Source organism: Prionailurus bengalensis, chromosome C1, assembly GCF_016509475.1.
Source record: "Prionailurus bengalensis isolate Pbe53 chromosome C1, Fcat_Pben_1.1_paternal_pri, whole genome shotgun sequence".
In the NCBI taxonomy this organism is placed as follows: domain Eukaryota; kingdom Metazoa; phylum Chordata; class Mammalia; order Carnivora; family Felidae; genus Prionailurus; species Prionailurus bengalensis.
In genome coordinates, this window is record NC_057345.1 from 32019766 (window position 1) to 32040114 (window position 20349).

At 39.2% G+C, this 20349-nt stretch overlaps 1 protein-coding gene across 15 annotated transcripts in view; it reads right to left on the minus strand.

Annotated features, from left to right (window-relative positions):
* The window catches only part of SCMH1 (Scm polycomb group protein homolog 1), a 188452-nt gene that overhangs the window by 139146 nt on the left and 28957 nt on the right, over nucleotides 1–20349 (minus strand). For 3 of the 15 annotated variants that reach the window (XM_043574576.1, XM_043574588.1, XM_043574575.1), the window contains exons 1-2: nucleotides 14103–14203; nucleotides 9090–9170 (exon numbers count right to left, since the gene is read on the minus strand). In XM_043574576.1, coding sequence (XP_043430511.1) covers nucleotides 9090–9170; nucleotides 14103–14121 — 100 coding nt within the window. In that variant the 5' untranslated portion in view covers nucleotides 14122–14203. Of the gene's footprint in view, nucleotides 1–487; nucleotides 618–9089; nucleotides 9171–14102; nucleotides 14210–20349 lie in introns of those variants that run through there. The other 12 variants (XM_043574594.1, XM_043574578.1, XM_043574579.1 and 9 more) reach the window with 7 other exon arrangements.

The window sequence follows — 20349 nt, forward strand, 5'->3', positions numbered from 1 at the left end:
GAGAAAGAGGGGAAGAGGGTGAGAGAAAGAGAGAAAGAGAATCTTAAGCAGGCTCCATGCTCAGAGTGGAGCCTGACATGGGGCTCAAGGGATCATGACCTGAGCCTAAATCAGGAGTCAGACACTCAACCAACTGAGCCACCCAAGTGCCCCAACATTTAAATAATATTTAAATGCTAAACAAAGTGTCTAGCATGGTGCCTAACATAGAGAAAAAATTCATTAAATAATAAGTTTTTCTTTCTTTTCTTAATAATAATCTATAGTGTGGCTGAACTGTTACAGAAATATCTTCAAGTATTTAAAAAGCAAAACTTCCAATTCCTTCCACAAACTAAAAATTGATGACAAAATGGCAAAAAAGACATTATGGCTAAAATAAATGGATAATGAATGACATAGTTAGTAATGAGGAGTTCCTTAAAGTCAGCCTTTGCTAAAGATCTTAATCCCTCATGCCTCCAGAATAGGGTAAAAAGATACTTACCACTAGGCTGCATAGTCAATGGACTTAAAACTGGTCAAGGAGTTAAGAAGTTTGGGATTTATCCCTGGATCCACCAATACCTTACTCTGACCTCTGACAAGTCAGTTTCTCTGTATGTTAATTTCTCCATCTGTAGAATGGGGGTGGGAGGAAGGAGGACACTTATTACCCCTTAAACCATGAGACTTAAGTATTACCAAATTGACTACATTACTTAAAAAGTAGGACATTTAGATATACCTTTTTTTGCTTATTAAAATAACTCAGCATTGGATAGTACCTTATAGTAAGTACCACAGGTTTAATTTAACTAAGCCTCAATATTCACAGAAATAAAGAATACAGATATTTGCTATATTTGGTCCCAAGCAAATACTGCATATAAATGTAATTTCCAACTAACCAGGTTAAGCCAAAAACTAAAAGATACTAAAACTCCATTAACATGGTACTATGGACTGAATGTGTTCCCTCCAAATTCATATGTTAAAGTCCTAATCCCCAGTGTGGCTGTATTTGGAGACAGGACTCTCAAGGAGGTAACTAAGGTTAAATGAGATCGTAAGGGTAGGGCCCTAATTTGAAAGGATTGGTGTCCTTATAAGACAAGGACAAGACACCAGATATATCTCTCTCCCTCTCCCTCAACCTCACCCTCTCTGTCTCCACAAACACATACATAGAAAAAGTCTAGGTGGGGACATGGCCAAAAAAGTGCCTGTCTGTAAGCTGAGGAGAGGCCTGACCAGAAACAAACCCTGCTAGCATCTTGATCTTGGACTTCCAGACTCAGACTGTGAGAAAATAAATTTCTACTGTTTAACTCACCCAGCCAGGGGTATTTTGTTATAAAATCTGAGCAGACTAATATACATGGTCATAGGACAAATGAAGCTGTAACGATTCTTTTAGGGTACCTACCTCATGCAACCCTACTCAGTTTCCAAGTTGCTCTAAAGAATCTTCACTCTCTCTTTTACTACAGTCTGATTGGTAGTAAAACAAAGCAAAACAAAATGAAACCGAAAATATCAAATTGGAAGTCAAAATTTTATCCTGGTTTTTTTGTTTGTTTGTCTTGTTGTTGTTGTTGTTGTTGTTGTTTTTAAAGTAGGCTCCATGCCCAGCATGGAGCCCAATGCGGGTCCTGAACTCACAACCCCGAGATCAAGACCTGAGCCAACATCAAGAGTCAGATGCTCAACTGACTGAGCCACCCTATCCTATTTTGAATGGGTCCCTATCCTATTTTGAATGTCAACTCTATTTTCCCTTAGAGACTATTTTCCCTTAAAGACTTCAGGCAATAACTTAACTGTACTGAGCCTCAGTTTTCTTATCAGTAAAATAGGGATGACAATCCCAATGCTACTTGCTTTACAAGGTTGTTGTGAAGAACTAGTGAAAAAATGGTTTCAAAAGCACGTAATACAGATAACAAGGATTATTAAGGAAAAATGTGCTGTTTGCTACCTTTCTCAGAGGGAAAACTGAGATCCTGATTAATACAATGTGCTTATTACAAAGGACACAGGACATTAGAGCCTCCCATTACTAGTTAGCCCTCTAAGGATTCGAATACTCCATTTTTGAGTAACGACTCTAGTGAATATTCGCTAGAATCGCTTCTACTTTGCCTCTTCTCCCTTTGGTTCCTCTTAATATCGAATGCAACCTTTAAACATTATTGTAATGCAATCTTCTTGGGGGAAGTGAAAGTGCTTATATTTATTCCAAAAGACTAATGACACTAAGAGGCTGGGATAAGAAGAATAAACTGAATCCTCAGAAATGCATGTCTGGAGTCCTGAAACATTAAGAGAGTAGTTTGTACAATATCCTAGAAAACATATCCTCTCTGATTTCTGAGAAAGAGCACAAGAGCATCGACCAGTGACATGAAGCGGTGCTGTCCTATAGGACTTTCTGTGATGCCAGGTATGTTCTGTGCCATATAATGGGTAGCCGTTAGCCACATGTGGCTCTTCAGCACTTGAAATGTGGCCAGCGTGACTGAAGAGTTGCATTTTTGTTTGTAGTTTTTATTAAATTTAAATAGACACATGTGGCCAGCAGTGACTATACTGGATAATGCAATATCCAGAGGCTGTAAAGATTCTGGTGTTTCTAGAAATTCTTGAGAGAAAAATAATATGTGGTAGAAAAATCTACAAGGCTGTGGAAACTTCCTTTCACAAAGTAATCATAATAGGCCATCCCCTGAAGCAAGGAAAAGTAGAAGAAATTCTTCATATGTTATATTAAGAAAAAAAATTTAGTTATAAATTATCACTTATATACTAACAATAGCAATAATAATTATTAACATTATACAGCTATTTTTAAGTTTACTATATTCCAGATGTTGTGCTAATCACTTCAATAAAACCATCTTCTTTTTTTTTTTTTTTAATTTTTTTTTTTCAACATTTATTTATTTTGGGGACAGAGAGACACAGAGCATGAACGGGGGAGGGGCAGAGAGAGAGGGAGACACAGAATCGGAAACAGGCTCCAGGCTCTGAGCCGTCAGCCCAGAGCCCGACGCGGGGCTCGAACTCACAGACCGCGAGATCGTGACCTGGCTGAAGTCGGTCGCTTAACCGACTGCGCCACCCAGGCGCCCCATAAAACCATCTTCTTAAATCCTCCTCCTCCCCAGTATGACACCCCTTTTTCACTAATGAGGAAATAATACCCAGAGAGGTTGAGTAACTTTCTAAAAGGTTATAATCAGTAGAAAAGCCAGGATCTGAACTCAAACTATGCTCTTAACTACACTGACCCTCTGCAAAAAAAATAAATAAATAAAAAGAGAAAAATATTCATAAGAAAGAAACCTTACAATGCTTCTAACATAAAATAACCCAACTTAGATATTCTACCCACTTTACTACAGTAAAAATTGAAGCACTGATGCTTCTTAGCTTGATCTGAACACTGAATTAATATTAAACATAGTCTGGGATTCAATGAGGCAAAACTAGGTTAAATGGAGGATGTCCATAGGTACCATGTTTTAAATATTCATAGAGCTTGGAAAACACAAAAGAAGTAATGCAAGTACATGTACATATCAATGAGAGAGAGAGAGAGAGAGAGACAGAGACAGAGACAGAGACAGAGACAGAGAGAGTGGGGAGGAAGGGAAGAGGAGAGCAGGAAAGGAGGGATGCTTCTCTCAGAAATAGAAACTGGAAAATAGAAAAAAGAAGCATCAGATGTACTTCTGAAAACCCATTAAGACAAGACAGAACTCTTTCAATGTTAGATGGCAGTTGTGATTTTAATAAACTGCAATCCTATGCTGATTGCATAGAGATCAAAAAGGAAAAGCTGGGAGCGGAACACCTGCCCCACTGTGGTCATGGAGGACAACCCACAGGAGGCAGGAGACAGACAAGGGACTAGGCTGGGAGGTACCATTGATTAGCCACTCTCTCTTATTAGCAACTATTCCTAGGGCCTTTTAGCTGATTCTCTGCCTCCAGCTCTCCTTCATTTACTTTTACTCTGTTCCGAGATAAGTGTGAAGAGATGGTAATATCCCTCTGGGATGATCTGCCAGAGGAGGGGGAAGGGGAAGCAAACTAGGCAATCCCTTTTTCAAAGACAGCAATAAATCCTGTCTTGTGCATGCAGCAGATGTGAACAAAGAAGATGTAACAGATCTCTCCTTGGCAATCATCCCTGCCCCCACTCCCTCCGTAGCAATTATATGTTTCTGCACGTGCACACAGAGAGAAGAACCCCAGAGAACATCAGTATTTCCTTTAACAAGCAAAGCAGTTGGCAATGAATGGCTAATGAAAATGCAGAGAAGCCGTAACTCCCCCTGTCTTGCAGGCACTCCCAGTAGACTACAACTGTGTACAATGTGTACCCTTTCCAGAGGTGTGATCCAGAGCATAAGAGAGGTTAATTCTTTCTACAAAGCTTCTGGCTCATGTTTCTCGATCAGGGAAGAAGTTTAGTGGTACCAGTGGTGCTACATCATACTTCCTGGCAGACATAAATGGATCTGAGGTCATGAAATAAGTAACGCACCACCACCACCATGGTCATTCCCATCATATCCGGAAAGAAGGTGGTAACAATCCTGGATGATCTACTCTGCCAGTCAGAACACTTTGGAGGTAGAGTTTTATGTTCACATCTAGATCCTATACTCTGAATGCGACACAGGCACACAACTTTATTCAAAGGAAAGCAACAAGGATACTAAAAGTTTAAGAAACTGTCGAGGTTTAACTAGGAGAAGAGAAGACTCAAAGGAAACAGGAGAGCTGTTTGCAAATACCTGCCATGTCCTCATGTAGAGGAGAGATGAAATTTGCTCTACCTGTTCAACATTACCCCAAGGGACAGAACTAGGACTGGTGGGTGGAAGCTACAGGGAGACAGGCTTCAGCTCATTACCAGAAAGAACTTTCTGGCAGTCAGAGGTATCCAACCACTGGGTGAATTCTGGGGAAGGTAAGGTATGAATCTGCCATCATTGAGGGAATGGAAGCAAAGGTAAGATAACCTCTTAGTGGAGATATTACATCATGAAAAGAAAGAAGGAGATTAGACTAGGTAACCTTAAAAGGCCTTTCGAAATCTAAGGTCCTACAATTTAAGGGGTTATGGACCTCCTGATTTCATCATCTCAACACTGTACAACTTTAAGTTCGTAGCATAGATGGTATATGTGTCTGTATATCTGTATCTGTATCTATAGCTATGGCTGTATCTCCACAATACCAACTTTCTCTCGGAAGCCTTACAGAAGTGTGACATGGGGCCCAAGAAATATCACCATCATCTTCCTTCCTTTCTGCTTCTTCATCTACCACATACTGGCACCATGGCAGGCAGTTTACATAACTTATCTCTAATCTTTGAGAGTCAAGTTCAGCTAGGCTATCATGAGACTGAGTCAGTAACACATCATCTCCGGTTTTTACTTTCCTCAATTGACAAATAAAGAGGCTGAACTTGACTCAGGATCTGTAAGGTCGCTTTTAAGTTTTATGCCATTGTAAGTCTACGGGCAGTAACAGCAGCAAGGTAACAGCCCAATTAGTTCCTCCACATCCACCACAACTTAAAACCAGGCAGATAACCTGAAATATCTCTTTTCTTTGAAATAATGAACACCGTGTGCCGCTTTTCCTTTACATAGTAAATACAGTCTTGAAAATTTAGTGTAAATGGAATTTTCTGTAAAAAATGAAGTCTACTTTAAGCACACCAAGATGGCTAGTTAAAAGAAATCTTTATTAAAATAAGCTCAGTGTTTTACTGCAAAGTAACTTGTTCTATAAATTCGGGACTTTATACATTGGATTTTCTCGTATATTACTTTGTATTCCATCCAGGCCAGTCACAATGGAGTCTTTTCCTTTGTGCTTGGTAATCAGTCAGATGGTATACTATAGAATTACAGGTTTGGAAGGAATAGTAAAACCCATTTAGTTCAATGCCTCCTCCTGTCCTGCCTCCAATTCCACCAACCCTATCCAGTGCCTGAATCTTCTTCTTAACATCCCTACCAAAACTCTGCTTATGCCTCCATTGATGAAGATGCCATATCTTCCCAGGAAGTTCCTTCCATTCTTGGCTGTGGATCTTGGCCTTAGGAAAGTGATTCTCGGTATTTTTTCTATCTCAATAACCACGAGGGAATCCCAGCATACTTTCATTAGTAATGGGAGTTTTATCTACAGCTGAGTAGATAAGAGAGAGCAAGAGAGTAATGGGAGGAAAACTTTCCCTTTTCATTCGGTATACTTCTGTTGCCAAATTTTTCACAGTGTATATATATAACTTTAATACATACATACATTAAAAAGAAGTGGTCCATGGGGGGTAAATGTTTATCACAGCAGTGGTAGGGAGTTAGACAGGAACAAGTCCCTTAGGGGAACAAGACAGAAAGAGAGAGAATGACATGTGTTTGATGTGACACCTCCATGGACTCTAAAAATGTACTGGGTGTGTGTGTGTGGTGGGGGGGGATTGTTGAAATGTCACCTACCTCCTTGAAAATCACTGCTAATCTCTACTTCAATTGAGTATGCCTGCCCTTTAGGCACTTGGGGGCAGCTTTCAAGCATGCAGGGAAAGTTAACTGCTTTATGGTCTCATCAAGATGAAATTCAATGACTAGCTATATGACATGTCTCACTGTATAATGTATCTATCTGCTCCTGTTCTCTCCCATTCGACCTAATCCACAGTATATTGTTCTGATTGGACACTCTGCCTTCTGACATCACTCCTCTATGGTTTGTTTATTTTCTCTTTACCATGAAGGGTTAGCATACCTCCTAATTATTCAGATTAATTACCTTACTGCAAGCTCAAGGGTATTTTTTACCAAATATCCCTAGATGTCTCTCTTCTGTTCTGAAGATTCTGCAGCAATCTTGTCTGGATTCAGATTCGGTTCTATCACTTACTAGCTGTATAACATTGGCCAAGTAACTAAACCCCCTGTACTTTTGTTTCCTCATCTGCAAAATAAAGACAATTACAGCAATAAGCTGATATAGGTGCTGGAAGAATTAAACAGGACACACATAAAGGCATTTAGACCAGTACTTGGTCATCGAAGACACTTATCAATGTAAATTTGCATTGTTGCCTCCTCCTTCTGTGTCATCAGCAAACTCCTGCCCTGCCACTTATTATGAAACCCTCTTACTACAGACACAGAACATTTACTTGGCAATTTCTTTCTACTGGTTTTCTAGGTTCCCTCTTAATCAATCCAAAGCATTCTTGACATTTCATCTCTTCAACATAGCTCTCCCTGATGAACTGGATTAAAGAGGAGTTTCTCACTTAGCATACCTACTACTATAGCCTGTTGGTTTTTTTTTTTTAATGTTTATTTCTTTATTTTGAGAGAGATTAGGAGAGAGCATGCATACACGCATGCATGTACGAGCAGGGGAGAAGCAAAAAGAGAGGGAGAGAAAGAATTTCAAGCAGGCTCCATGCTCTCAGCACACAGCCCTGATGTGGTGGGGTGGGGCTCAACCTCAGAAACTGTGAGATCATGCCCTGAGCTGAAATCAAGAGTCGGTTGCTTAAATGACTGAGCCACCCAGGTGCCCCAACTACAGCCTGTTTTCATTAAATTATGATACACACTCATGCTTCACCAATTTATGTTCCTTTTCTTTTCAAACCTCTATTCAAAACCCATCTCTAAGAGCAGGGTTTGGAAAATTTCTTCTGTAAAGGGCCAGAGAGTAAATAATTTCAGTTTTATGGGACATATAGTTTCTGTTGCAGCTTCTCAACTCTGCCACTGTAGCATGAAAGCAGCCATAGATAACACATTAACAATGAACAATGGAAAGGCTTATGTTCCAAAAAACCTTTATTTACAAAAATAGGCAGCAGACAGGACTGGACCTATGAGCCACAGTTTGTCAATCTCTGATATAGAGGAATCCTTCCCTAAATAATTCTGCCTGTGATCATCTCTCTGTTCTACTTCAAGCATGTACTATACTTATTTATAAGCTTGTAAGTATTTGTATGTGGTCAGTCTCCCACTTAGACTAATGCACAGATCCTTTAAGAAGAGCTATTCTTTAAAGAAAATGTATCTAAGCCTAGGAGTGATGTGGGGTGTTAAGGACACAAAGACAAAGAAGTCCTAGCCTATGCTCACAAAGAACTCACAGATTAGTAGGATAGATAGCGATTCAATTACATAATCATAACACAACATGACTTTCGCTCTAATAGAGATTCGATATACAAAATGCTCTGGGAAAACAGAAAGGAATGATTAACTTTGCTTGGGGAATTGAGGAAAGCTTCACAGAGATGAAGTTGAGCTAGGATTGGCAGAAGGAAGATGAATAGGCATTTTAGGCAAAGGGAATATAGTACAAAGGTACTAAGGCATGGAAATGGACAGTGTGTTTGGACAAGAGCCAGCAGCTTGTTACAGACGGAAAAGGGTAGGGTAGGCTACAGGGATGAAGTGGGATAAGAACAGAAAAGCAGGCAAACAGCAAACAAAGAGCCTCATCTGCCATTCTAAGGCAATGGTATCATCTCAAAGATTATGTTAGACATTCAATATCAAGATCTGACTTATTAATGGTATTTTACCTCCATAAAAGGGTTCTAACTTTTTTCACAGACTTTTACATACATTATTTCCAATGTTCATACACTTTCCACACTTACATGGCTTCTAAATTCTGACACTGATCATGAACTTGTAATGTAGTGAGAAGAATGAGATTTAAAGGCAAAAGATCTAAGACTGACTCTTCCAGCACATAGTAACAAGATTTTGAATAGGTCCCTTTGTTTAAATGCCTCACTGTTTCCATAAAACAGGAATAGCGACAGTACCTACTTCACAAGATTACTGTAAAGACTGTGTTAAGACAATTCTGTGAAGAGTACTTTGCAAACTATAAAGAGTTGTATAAATGACACACAAGACTTATTAAAATCGTAGGATAAGTTGGCAAGAAACGGTGGGATTCTTTTATTCCCTCTAATTGCTTTTTGTGACACATACATTCATATACAGCCTAACAGAGTGAAACTATTTCCGTTATGTATAAATACAGGTTCTGACCTTTCCGAAGATCTGATTTTTGCATGGTACCATCAGCTATATCAAATAGGAAACTGTTCCTCCTTAGTGAGATGGAGAAATCTAGAAGCAAAAGATAGAAAAAATTAGAAATGTAAACTACTGTAGAAGACATGCAGTGAAATTAGATTTTTATCAGAGGAAACCAACAGGCTGGACAACCAGACAGGGCTTCCAAGGACAGCAATTTGGATAGGTTTTCAATTATCAAGACCCTTCCCTAAGTTTTGTGGGTTCAGAACACAGATTCTGTTAAAAACAGAATAGATTCTTGAGGGCAGTTCTATAGGTCATTAAACGATGAGTAGGTAAATTAGAATGCTAACTTATTAATTTACTGTGAGAAATATAACGGTCACGAGGAGTAAAATATTGTAGGCTGGAAACTATAAAACACTGCTGACGGAAATTAAAAAATAAATAAATAAATGGAATTCTTTCATGAATTGAAAGACTAACATTGTTAAGATGACAATACTACCGAAAGTGATTTACAGACTAAATGCAATCCCTCTCAAAATCACATGGAATTTCAAAGGACCACAAATAGCTGAAACGGTTTTGAAAATGAAGAATAAAGTTGGAAGATTCACATTTCTTTATTTCAAAACTTACTACAAAGCTAGAGTAATCAGTGTGGTATTGGCGTAAGGACAGACATACAGATCAATGGAATAGAATAAAGGGCCGAGAAACAAACTCTGATATATATGGTCAAATGATTTTTTGAGAAAAGTGCCAAAACCATTTAATGGGGAAAGGATATTCTTTTCAACAAATGATACTGGGAAAACTGGATACCTTATAGTGTATAAAAAAAATAAACTCAAAATGCATCAAAGACCTAAATACAAGAGCTAAGATTAAAAAACTCTTAGAACAGAAGGGAAAATCATCATGACACTGGGTTTGACAATGATTCTTGGATATAATACATAAACCACAGGCAATGAAAGAAAAACAGACAAATTAGATTTCATCAAAATGAAAAACATTTGCGCATCAGAAGATACTGTTGTGAGAGTGAGAGACAACCTACAGAATGGGAGAAAATACTGGCAAATTATATATCCAATAAGGGATTAACATCTAGAGTATATAAAGAACTCCTATAATTCCACAACAAAAAGCCCTCAAACAACCCAATTAAAAAACAGGCAAGAGGGGCGCCTAGGTGGCGCAGTCGGTTAAGCGTCCGACTTTAGCCAGGTCACGATCTCGCGGTCCGTGAGTTCGAGCCCTGCGTCAGGCTCTGGGCTGATGGCTCAGAGCCTGGAGCCTGTTTCCGATTCTGTGTCTCCCTCTCTCTCTGCCCCTCCCCCGTTCATGCTCTGTCTCTCTCTGTCCCAAAAATAAATAAAAACGTTGAAAAGAAGAAAAAAAAATTAAAAAAAAAAAAACAAAAACAGGCAAGGGACTTGAATAGACATTTCTCCATTTAGCTCTACAGACCGCCAATAAGCACTTGAAAAGATACTCGGCATCATTAATCAATAATAATGCAAATCAACAACACAATGAGATACCACTTCACACCCATTCAGGTGGTTATCATAAAGGAAAAAAAGAAAAGAAAAATAACAAGTGTTGCCAAGATATGGGGAAATTAGAACCCTTTGTGAACTGCTCCTAGGAATGAAAAGTGATGTAGATGCTGTGAAAAATCTCAAAAGGATAAACATAAAATTACCATATGATCCAGCAACCCCACTCCTGGGTATTGTCCAAAAGACCGAAAGCAGGGACTAAAACAAATACTTGCACACTAATGTTTAGAGAAATATCATTCACGATAGCCAAAGGATAGGAACAATCCAAGTATCCATCAGTAAATAAATGGATAAATAAATGTATACATTTAAATACACAATATACAAATAAATACACAATGGAGTATTACTCAGCCATAAAAAGGAATAAAATCTGACACTTGCTACAACATAGACACATCCTGAAAACATTATTCTAAGTGAAATAAGCCAAACTGCAAAAGCACAAATATTGTATGATTCCACTTATACTTGTTAACTAGGCAAATTCACAGAGATGCAACATAGAACAGAAGAACAGGGGCAGGGCAGAGGAGGGAATGGTGAGTTACAATTTAATGGGTACAGAGTTTCTGCCTGGGATGATCAAGAAGTTCTGGAGACAGTAGTGAAGGCTACACAACATTGTAAATATACTTAATGCCTTAAAATGGTTACAATGGTAAATTTTATGTTACATATATTTTACCACAAAGACGGGGGGGGGGGGGGGGGAGAGGAAGAAAGAAGAAAAAAGAAACAGGTAACAGGTGGATCTGCATCAAGGTTTGACAGTCCCATTCAACCATCTCACAAGAGGAACACAAAAAGCTTCACAGAGACTTAAAAGAAATTAAGAAATTAAGTCATAGCATTCCTTTTCCTGGGTAATCTTAGATGCAACCAGCCATCAACTTTCTTTATGACCTCCCATTTTGCAGGTTTCCAAGCTATCTTCTGATAAACACATCCTCTCTTTGGATAACCTTACTATCTATATACAGCACGTGGTACAGATGAGCTTTGGGTTTGAATAACAACTTTGTCACCAGCTTCGCAAACTTGGGACAAGTTGCTACATGTCTCTGAGCCACAATTTCTGCACCTCTAATGTGGAAATTATAGTGTCTATGCCAAGGGGTTTCTGAGGGTTGAATGGCATTATCTATTTTAATGAACGGATATAAGTAAGTATCTGATAACTAGGGGATCCTTCTCCACCTCCCTCACTTTTTGTCCATCAGGTTCCTGCCTCTAGCTCCATCGGCATCCGTACAAACATCGCCACAGCTCTCTGGATTAGAGGGTCTTGCTAGTATCTCCGTCAGAAGCCTTTTCTCCAAAACCAATGACATCCAAAAGACCAAAAGCAAATGTAGACAAATTCATTTTCTGTCCATCTCACAAAACTCTCCTACAGGAATCTACTACCCTCCGTAAGGGCAGAGATATTTTATATCCCACACATTGCCTATATTAGAAAAAATAACTTGGCGTTTTTTAAATTGAATTTTCAACAATTCTAAGTTTTCTGTAACAGTATCTTGCATAAATTTCCAAATATATAAGTCCTATTTCTACACTTGTAGTACAAAACAGTAAGGTAAAAACAGTAAGTATGCTTCTCTTTCAGTGATAAGTACCCAAGCAAAATATGCAAGGTGTACAGGGTGCGATAATGACTATTTCAAAGCCTGCTATACTATAATTGGCTTGTATTAGAAGTGCCAGAAGTAAAAGAATAATTGTACAATGTTCAGCTACGAAAAAAACCCAATAATGAAGTTGATCTGATGTCAGGCAAAATTATATTATACAAATCAGAAAAAAAGCCTGTTTAATCTCCACTTAAAAAGCAAAACATCAAGTAATGATCAGAGAATAACATCATATCAAAATTCATATTCCTGAGGTGCCTGGGTGGCTCAGTTAGTTAAGCATCCAACTCTTAATTACCGCTCAGGTCATGATCTCACAGTTCATGAGATCGAGCCCTGCTTTGGGGGAGCCTGCTTGGGATTCTCTCTCTTCCTTTCTCTCTGTCGCTCCCTTGCTTGCTCTGTCTCTCTTTCCCTCAAAATAAATAAATAAACATTAAAAAAAATTCATATTCCTGATTTCCTCCTAAATCACCACAGTCAGATGTTCAATTTCATCTTATCTGACTGACCTAAACTCCTTCAGCTGCACCCATTGGGATTACCATCGTATTTATTTATTAATCACGTCTAGGGATAAGACTGGAATCAGGAGACAGAGAACCAAGGCAGAACAAAGAAACTGAAAGGTTACAAGGAAAAGAGGCTAGGATCATTTTGTTAAATAGACATTCACATTGTTAACTTAGGGAACTATAATAAGAGAAGGGAATCAACTATGTGCTGGGCTCTGTGCTAAGCACTTCAAAAATGACTTTTTATTGAAGTATAATATGGATACTGAAAAGTACATAAATCCTAAGTATGAAGCTCAGTGAGCTTCTACAGTGTGTCTCCCAATCAAGAAAGAGCTTGTTACTGGCACCCAAAGAGGCAGTCCTTCGTGTCCTCTCCCAAGTCACCACTCCACCCAAGAGGAAACTGTCTTGACTTCTGTCATTGTAGATTAGTTTGGCCTCCTTTGAACTTCATACGAATACTACTATATCCCATGCCCCCTTTCATGTCCGCTTCCTTCCACTCAACACTTTGTTTTGAGAAGTTCATCCATGCTGCCCCAAGCAGGCACTTTTACCTTCATTACTTGATTTAAATAACCCAACAATTCTGGTATTTCCCATTTAGCTCAAAAACAAAACAAAACAAAACAAAACAAAAAAAACAACACGAAAACAAAAACCAAACAAACAAAACTGAGGTTCTGAAGTTAACCGAGATTAAGTAAGACATCCAAGGTCACACAGCTACTAAATGGAAAGGCTAAAATTAAAGACTGTCTAATATGAAAGTCCATGCTCTTTTTGGTTCCATTATGCTTGCTTGTTGTATTTAAAACTAACAAAAAGTCAGTCCCTTCCCTGGTTTACTTATCATAGGCCGTATATACGTATTGAGGCTTGGCAAACAGTCAAGTACTACGCAAGCGTAAGGAAGTACTGGTAGCACAGGACGGAGCTACCTAAGTGCAGTGGCTTTTAAAGGTTTTATGATTGTGATCCACAGACTTAACTCTAGGCATTTTTATACAATATGCATTCCTAAAACCTTGCACTTTGTAAAAATTATCCACTAAAAATGGCCTTGTGGGAAAAACAATGTTATGAATATACTAAAAAGCCCAAGGAACTCTGTATTCTTCACACACACACACACACACACACACACACACACACAGATCTGAGTCATTAAGAAAAGGTTAAATTCAGCTCAATAAACTAAATTAAAAAGAAAGGGTACAATTCATTTTAGAATAATTTCCAACTAAAATGATTTTTAAAAATAAAGATTTAATGTGTAATTGAACAAACCTGTAGCTATGCAGAACATTAAGCTTCTAAGAATGACTTATTTCCCCAAGGTTTCCTGGAGTGAAGATTTGAATGCACGTCACCATCTGCAGACAGGAAACACTTAATAAAAGCTTTTCATGGTGGGAAAATTAAAATCTGAGGTCAGATTCGTATGGCTTTGGGGACCGGTAAGAGACTATTAACCCATTTACCACTTTTTAACTGTTCACACGACCCAAGCTGATTTTTGAAAAATGTCTGTTACCAGGTACCAGAGATCTCAAGATCAACTTAGAATTAAGTTAATAAAATTAGAGTCTAATACTTTAGAGTCCTGTATAGAAAACTACCTTCCTCAGACATAGAGCCCTGAGAGTCAATTAAATCTTCACCTGCTTAGTTCACATAATTTCGGCTCACTGACAGAGTGGTATCTATAAACCATTCTATAACCACCCCCAAAGTCTCAGGTTCTTAGCCTAAAAGAAATGAGTTATGACTCCCTGGCATTGTCCAGAGTCTTGTATGAATGTTACAGAATTACAAGCCTGAGGCAATTATGGCTTCTCTGTAAGAAGAAAGCTGCAACTTAGACTCAAACTTGGCCTGGTTCATTCCATGTCACCAAGGAGTCACTTCCACTGGGCTTCAAATTCTTCACCAGAAAACCAGGGGGTTACAACTCTACACTGCATTCCCAGGCAGGTCCCATATTTACCATAAACAAGCTACATGCTTGTTTCCCCATCAACCACCTCTACAAGCGTCTGATTTTATGGCTTCATAGAAAATCCTAATGTTACTGAAATATGGGAAATTTATCAAGTGATATCAGTTGTCTTCCTGTGAGCTCCTCAGGCAACTGTCCCAACACCCATTTCTGGCTGGGAATCTTTGAGACTACCTCTTTCTTCCCTGCATCAGTAAGGCCAGAGACTACAAAGGGGCTTCCAATGGAATGTGTCTTATATGAGTCAAACAGTACAGCAATCTCAGGAAAGGGCTCTCTTCCCCTAGAAAGCAAACTTTACTGAAAGGGCATGCAATAATCTTTGAGATGTAGTATTAAGCTAAGGCGTATGGTAAGTTAAAAAAAAAAAAATATTTGGGGATGGGGCACCTGAGTGACTCAGTCTGTTAAGCGTTAGACTCTTGATTTCAGCTCAAGTCAAGATCTCATGGTTCGTGGGATGGAGCCCTGTGTTGTGCTCTGTGCTGACAGCAAGGAGACAGCAAGGAGCCTGCTTGGGACTCTCTCTCTCCCTCTCTCTGCTCCTCCCCTGCCTGTGCTCACATGTGCACATACTGTCTCACTCTCTCTCTCTCAAAATAAGTAAGTAAACATTAAAAAAACATTTGGGGATGATAAAGAATATATATACAAACATTCCACACAGCAAAGGCAGAAGAGTGGTGCCATTTGCTAACTAACAGTCATTCTCTTTTTACTAGGAACTTTCTTCACTCTAACAAGTCAGAAAACCTTTCCATAGAACCAGAGAGCCAGCAGGAACCAAGAGGCATGAGAAGAAAAATATGCATGTCCAGTTTCACTTCAGAGATAAAAGTTAGTGATAGCTTAGCTTTTTGAGTGTTTTTTTTTTTTTTTAATCTTAGAAATTTAGCTTTTAGGACACAAGATGCCTTTCTCAACTTCCTCAGCTTTTGACCCAGCAATTCATTCCTTAATTAAAATCTAATTTTTCTTTATTTTGAGTCCCTGGGGATCACTGGGCCAGGACTAGTGGCAGATTTTATTTCAGAGAACAGTCTTATATGGTGGTACTAGTTCAGAGAGCCCCAGAGATTTATTTCATCAAGATCACTGATGGGTGTAAAACCCGGGCAATACTCTAACACAGAGCGGTGACTTGTAACTTTTTTTTCCCACCCTGACATACCTGAAGAGTACAAAACCCTCTTATCAGTGACGGCAGGCTCAGTAAAGGCACTGATTTTGGGCAAGAGGGTAGAAGGCAGCACTTATTTGATGGGAAGAGAGGCTTCACACTGAAGGTGTTTGGAATCTCCAAGGATATTTGTGTAATTGGGAAAAACACCTCCCTCAGTCTAAGGGCTTCTTCCACTGCCCTGCCCCTGACCCAGGGTCTTAAGCAGGGCCACCCAAAAGAAATATAATTCAAGATATTTATGTCATTTTAAGCTTCTAGTAGTCACATTTTAAAAAGTAAAAACAGAAAAAAAAAGAGATGGAAATAATTTTAATAATGTATTTTATTTAACCCAGTATACTGAAATATTATCATTTCAGCCAGTAATTATCATAATTTTTTTTCAGCCAGTAATCATTATAAAAATCAATTAAAATGCTTTATATTCTTCTATTAAGTCTTCAAAATCTAGTGTGTATTTACAATTATAGGTTATCTCAATTCAGATGCTAAATTTTCATCAGAATTATTTGATTTGAATTTAAATTTCATAAAATTTAAAGTTGAAATAGAAGATTCACATACCCAAGATATTCAAAACATACTTTAAAATTTCCCAATAACTGTATTGAGAATCAGTTTTTAAATTTACACATAATTGAAGTTAAATAAAATTTACAATTCAGTACTTCAGTCCCACTAACCATGTGGCTATCGTATTAGACCACCCATGTTTAGAAGGCGTACATTATTAACTTAAATATTAAGTACTTAATATGTTCTAAGCACTTTACTTGCAATAAGTTGTTCAATTCTCACAACCCAACAAGGTGGGTATTATTATCTTCATTTTATTGACGAGAAAATCCAGACAGATGTCTCACAATTTGCCCAAAATTACACAGTTAGTAAATGGTGGAGCTGGGATTCAAAGCAAGGTAACTCAGCCGATTTCTTGTCTCTAAGGCTCGGGGTTTTCCAGGAAAACTAGACTATTTAGTATGCCCCAGGCATAAGTGCAATCTTCTGTCTCGGGTTAGAGGCTCTCAGCACTGGCTGATTTTCTCCATCATATGGCCCTATCCTGGTTATTTGCAAATGTAGGTTAGATCATGTCACGCCTCTGCTTAAAACCTCCCAAATGCTCCTCCTAGCACCTAAATCCAAGTCCTTTACCCTGACCCACATCATCATCCTACATGACCTGACCCCTCCCCTTCTAGCCCTCCTCTCTTATAGTGCTCATCCTTACCACTGCTCCAGCCACACCATCCTCCTCTGCTCCAGATTCAGGCCAAACTCCTCACTATCTGAGGGCCTCTGCACTACCTGGAATGCTCTACCCCGTATTCACATGGCTGGCTTCTTACCACTTAAGTCTCCGCTTAAATGTCATCTCTTCCCTGACCACTTTATCTAAAGTAGTCACCCAGGGACGTCTGGGTGGCTCAGTCAGTTAAGTGTCCGACTTTGGCTCAGGCCATGATCTCGCAGTTCATGAGTTCAAGCCCTGCATCGGGATCTCTACTGTTAGCATGGAGCCCGCTTCAGATCCTCTGTACACACACACATTCTCTCTCTCTCTCTCTCTCTCTCTCTCTCTCTCTCTCTCTCTCTCTCTCTCTGTCTCTCTCTCTGAGAGAGACAGAGAGAGAGAGAGAGAGAGAGAGAGGTAGTACGGGCATCTGGGTGGCTCAGTCGGTTAATCATCCAACTTCGGCTCAGGTCAGGATCTTGCTGTTCATGGGTTCTAGCCCTGAGTCAGGGTCTGTGTTGAAAGCTTGGAGCTTGCTTCAATTCTCCCTCTCTCTGCCTCTCCCTGTTCACACTCTCTCTCTCTGGCTCTCAAAAATAAATAAACATTTAAAAAACAAATAAAGTAGGGGCGCCTGGGTGGCGCAGTCGGTTAAGCGTCCGACTTCAGCCAGGTCACGATCTCGCGATCCGTGAGTTCGAGCCCCGCGTCAGGCTCTGGGCTGACGGCTCGGAGCCTGGAGCCTGCTTCAGATTCTGTGTCTCCCTCTCTCTCTGCCCCTCCCCCGTTCATGCTCTGTCTCTCTCTGTCCCCAAAATAAATAAACGTTGAAAAAAAACAAATAAAGTAGTCACCCAGACTCCCTCTATCATACCACTCTTAGTTCTCCGCAGCAGTCAGCACCATTTAATATTTGTCTATTTATTTGTCTGCTCCACTGGGGCTTTATCTGTGTTATCCATTCAGCACTACATCCCAGCACTTGGAATAGCACCTGGTATAGAGGAGGCACTCAGTTAAGTATTTTTGAATGAAATGAATGAGTGCTAATCATTAAGAAAAAAAACCATAAAATTTTAAAATTACATAACCGGAACACAGTGACTGCTTTCTGAATTTAAAAAAAACATTTGGATGGTTTGTAAGTAGAACTTATAGGTGATTTATGAGGGAAACAGTTTAAGGCCAATCTCTCAAAATGAAACAAAACAAGCTGGGTCCTTTAGTATATATAAGTCAGTCTCAAATCTGACAGGATCATTACCAACAGGTAATGAGAGGGTGAAGGGGGTTGAGACACATAATTATGACTATAACTTAGCTTCTCAAAGACTTTTCTGAATACAGTCCGCACAGCTCATTAAGGAAATCCACCTGACACTTGGCACAGCCCTGGAAAATAGGGAAGGGCTGCAGAATCGTTGCAGAATTTCTGTAACATATAATCTAAACGTGGCTATGTAATGGAGAAAATCAATCAACGCTGAGACGCTGTAGCCAAACAAAGGTAACGGGGAGGGCATACTAAATTTACCGGCAGGGCATACTAAGTAGGCCACTGTCCTGGGGAAAAACCGGCACTCAGAAACAAAACATGGGTGCTGATGGAAGTGCTGACACACCTGGGCTCTGAGGATCGCCGCGGGCACCCCTGCTCCGGGCAAACAAAGCTTCTGGCTGCAGTGTTCGCTAACAAGCACAGAATGTACACTACCGTTTCTGATTTAATTTTAAAGATACTTTCAAAAGAGAAAGAGACAATAAGGATGACTATAAATGCCTACTCTAAATGTGACACTGAAAAAAGACTAACTGAAGGCATGCTCAGGAAAATGCAATGGGATGATTTAAGGTTGGGAACAATAATGTAGGAGCACAAATAGTGCAAACAGAAGGAGCAAAAACAGATTCAAATAATGAATAACTCAGTAAAAAATTTTTCATGGGTACAAAGAACTGTAAGTAAGAAAACTGTAATTTAATTACAAATATTTGAAATGTATTTGCACTCCTGGTTTCCAAATTCGTTTTAAAAAACCTGATTCAGAAAACTCCTAAAGAATTATCCGAAAAATTTCAATATAGCTGGGTGGGTAGAGGGACAGATAAATAGGAAAGTCACACTTACAAGTAATGGTAAAATTTAGGTGGCGGACATAAGGGTTTTTACCGCAAAGCCTTTTCAACTTTGTTGTATGCTTAACATTTTTTGTAAGTAAAAATAAACTTGAAAATATCTCAAAGAAGCTGCTGTCTCAAAGCTTAACATGAGGCAATAGTGAAAAGGTAGGTGGTGTTATAGAAAGAATGAACATTGTTTTTTAGTACTTCTACATATAATGACCATTCATCACAACAAACCTGAGGGATATGTGGCATTATCTTCATTACATACCCTACACTATACCACGTGCGTGCGCACACGCACGTACACACACACGTACACACACACACGAGGCTCAAAGAGTACTTTAACAAAGTCAACTTGCATATCAGTGAATATTAAGCCTGGGATCAAAATATTCATATACACTTAAAAATCTACCTAAAATCTTGGGGCACCTGGGTGGCTCAGTCAGTCAAATGTCTGTATTCAGCTCAGGTCATGATCTCGTGGTTGGTGGGTTCGAGTCCCACATTGGGCTCTGTGCTGACAGCTCAGAGCCTGGAACCTGCTTCAGATTCTGCGTCTTCTTTCTCTGTCCCTCCCCCACTCACGCTGTCTCTCTCTCTCTCTCAAAAGTAAACATTAAAAAAAAAAATCTACCAAGGGGCGCCTGGGTGGCTCAGTTGGTTAAAAAAAAAAATCTACCTAAAATCTTAATCCATCTTTATTATTTATTTTCCACAGATATCCAAGAAAGTGAAGCACTTTAAAAATAATGAGAACATGTGAAATATACTTTTTAAAACAATGTTTTTACAAGACATTATACAAAATATAATGGACTTCCAGTTTCAAAGTCCTTTATAATTTTTTTTTTTTTTTTTAAAGAGAGAGAGAGTGTGTGCACAGGAGCGCAGGGAAGGGGTAGAGGGAAAGGGAGAGAGACAGAATCTTAAGCAGGCTCCACACCCAGTGAGAAGCCCAATGTGGGGCTTGATCTCACAACCCTGA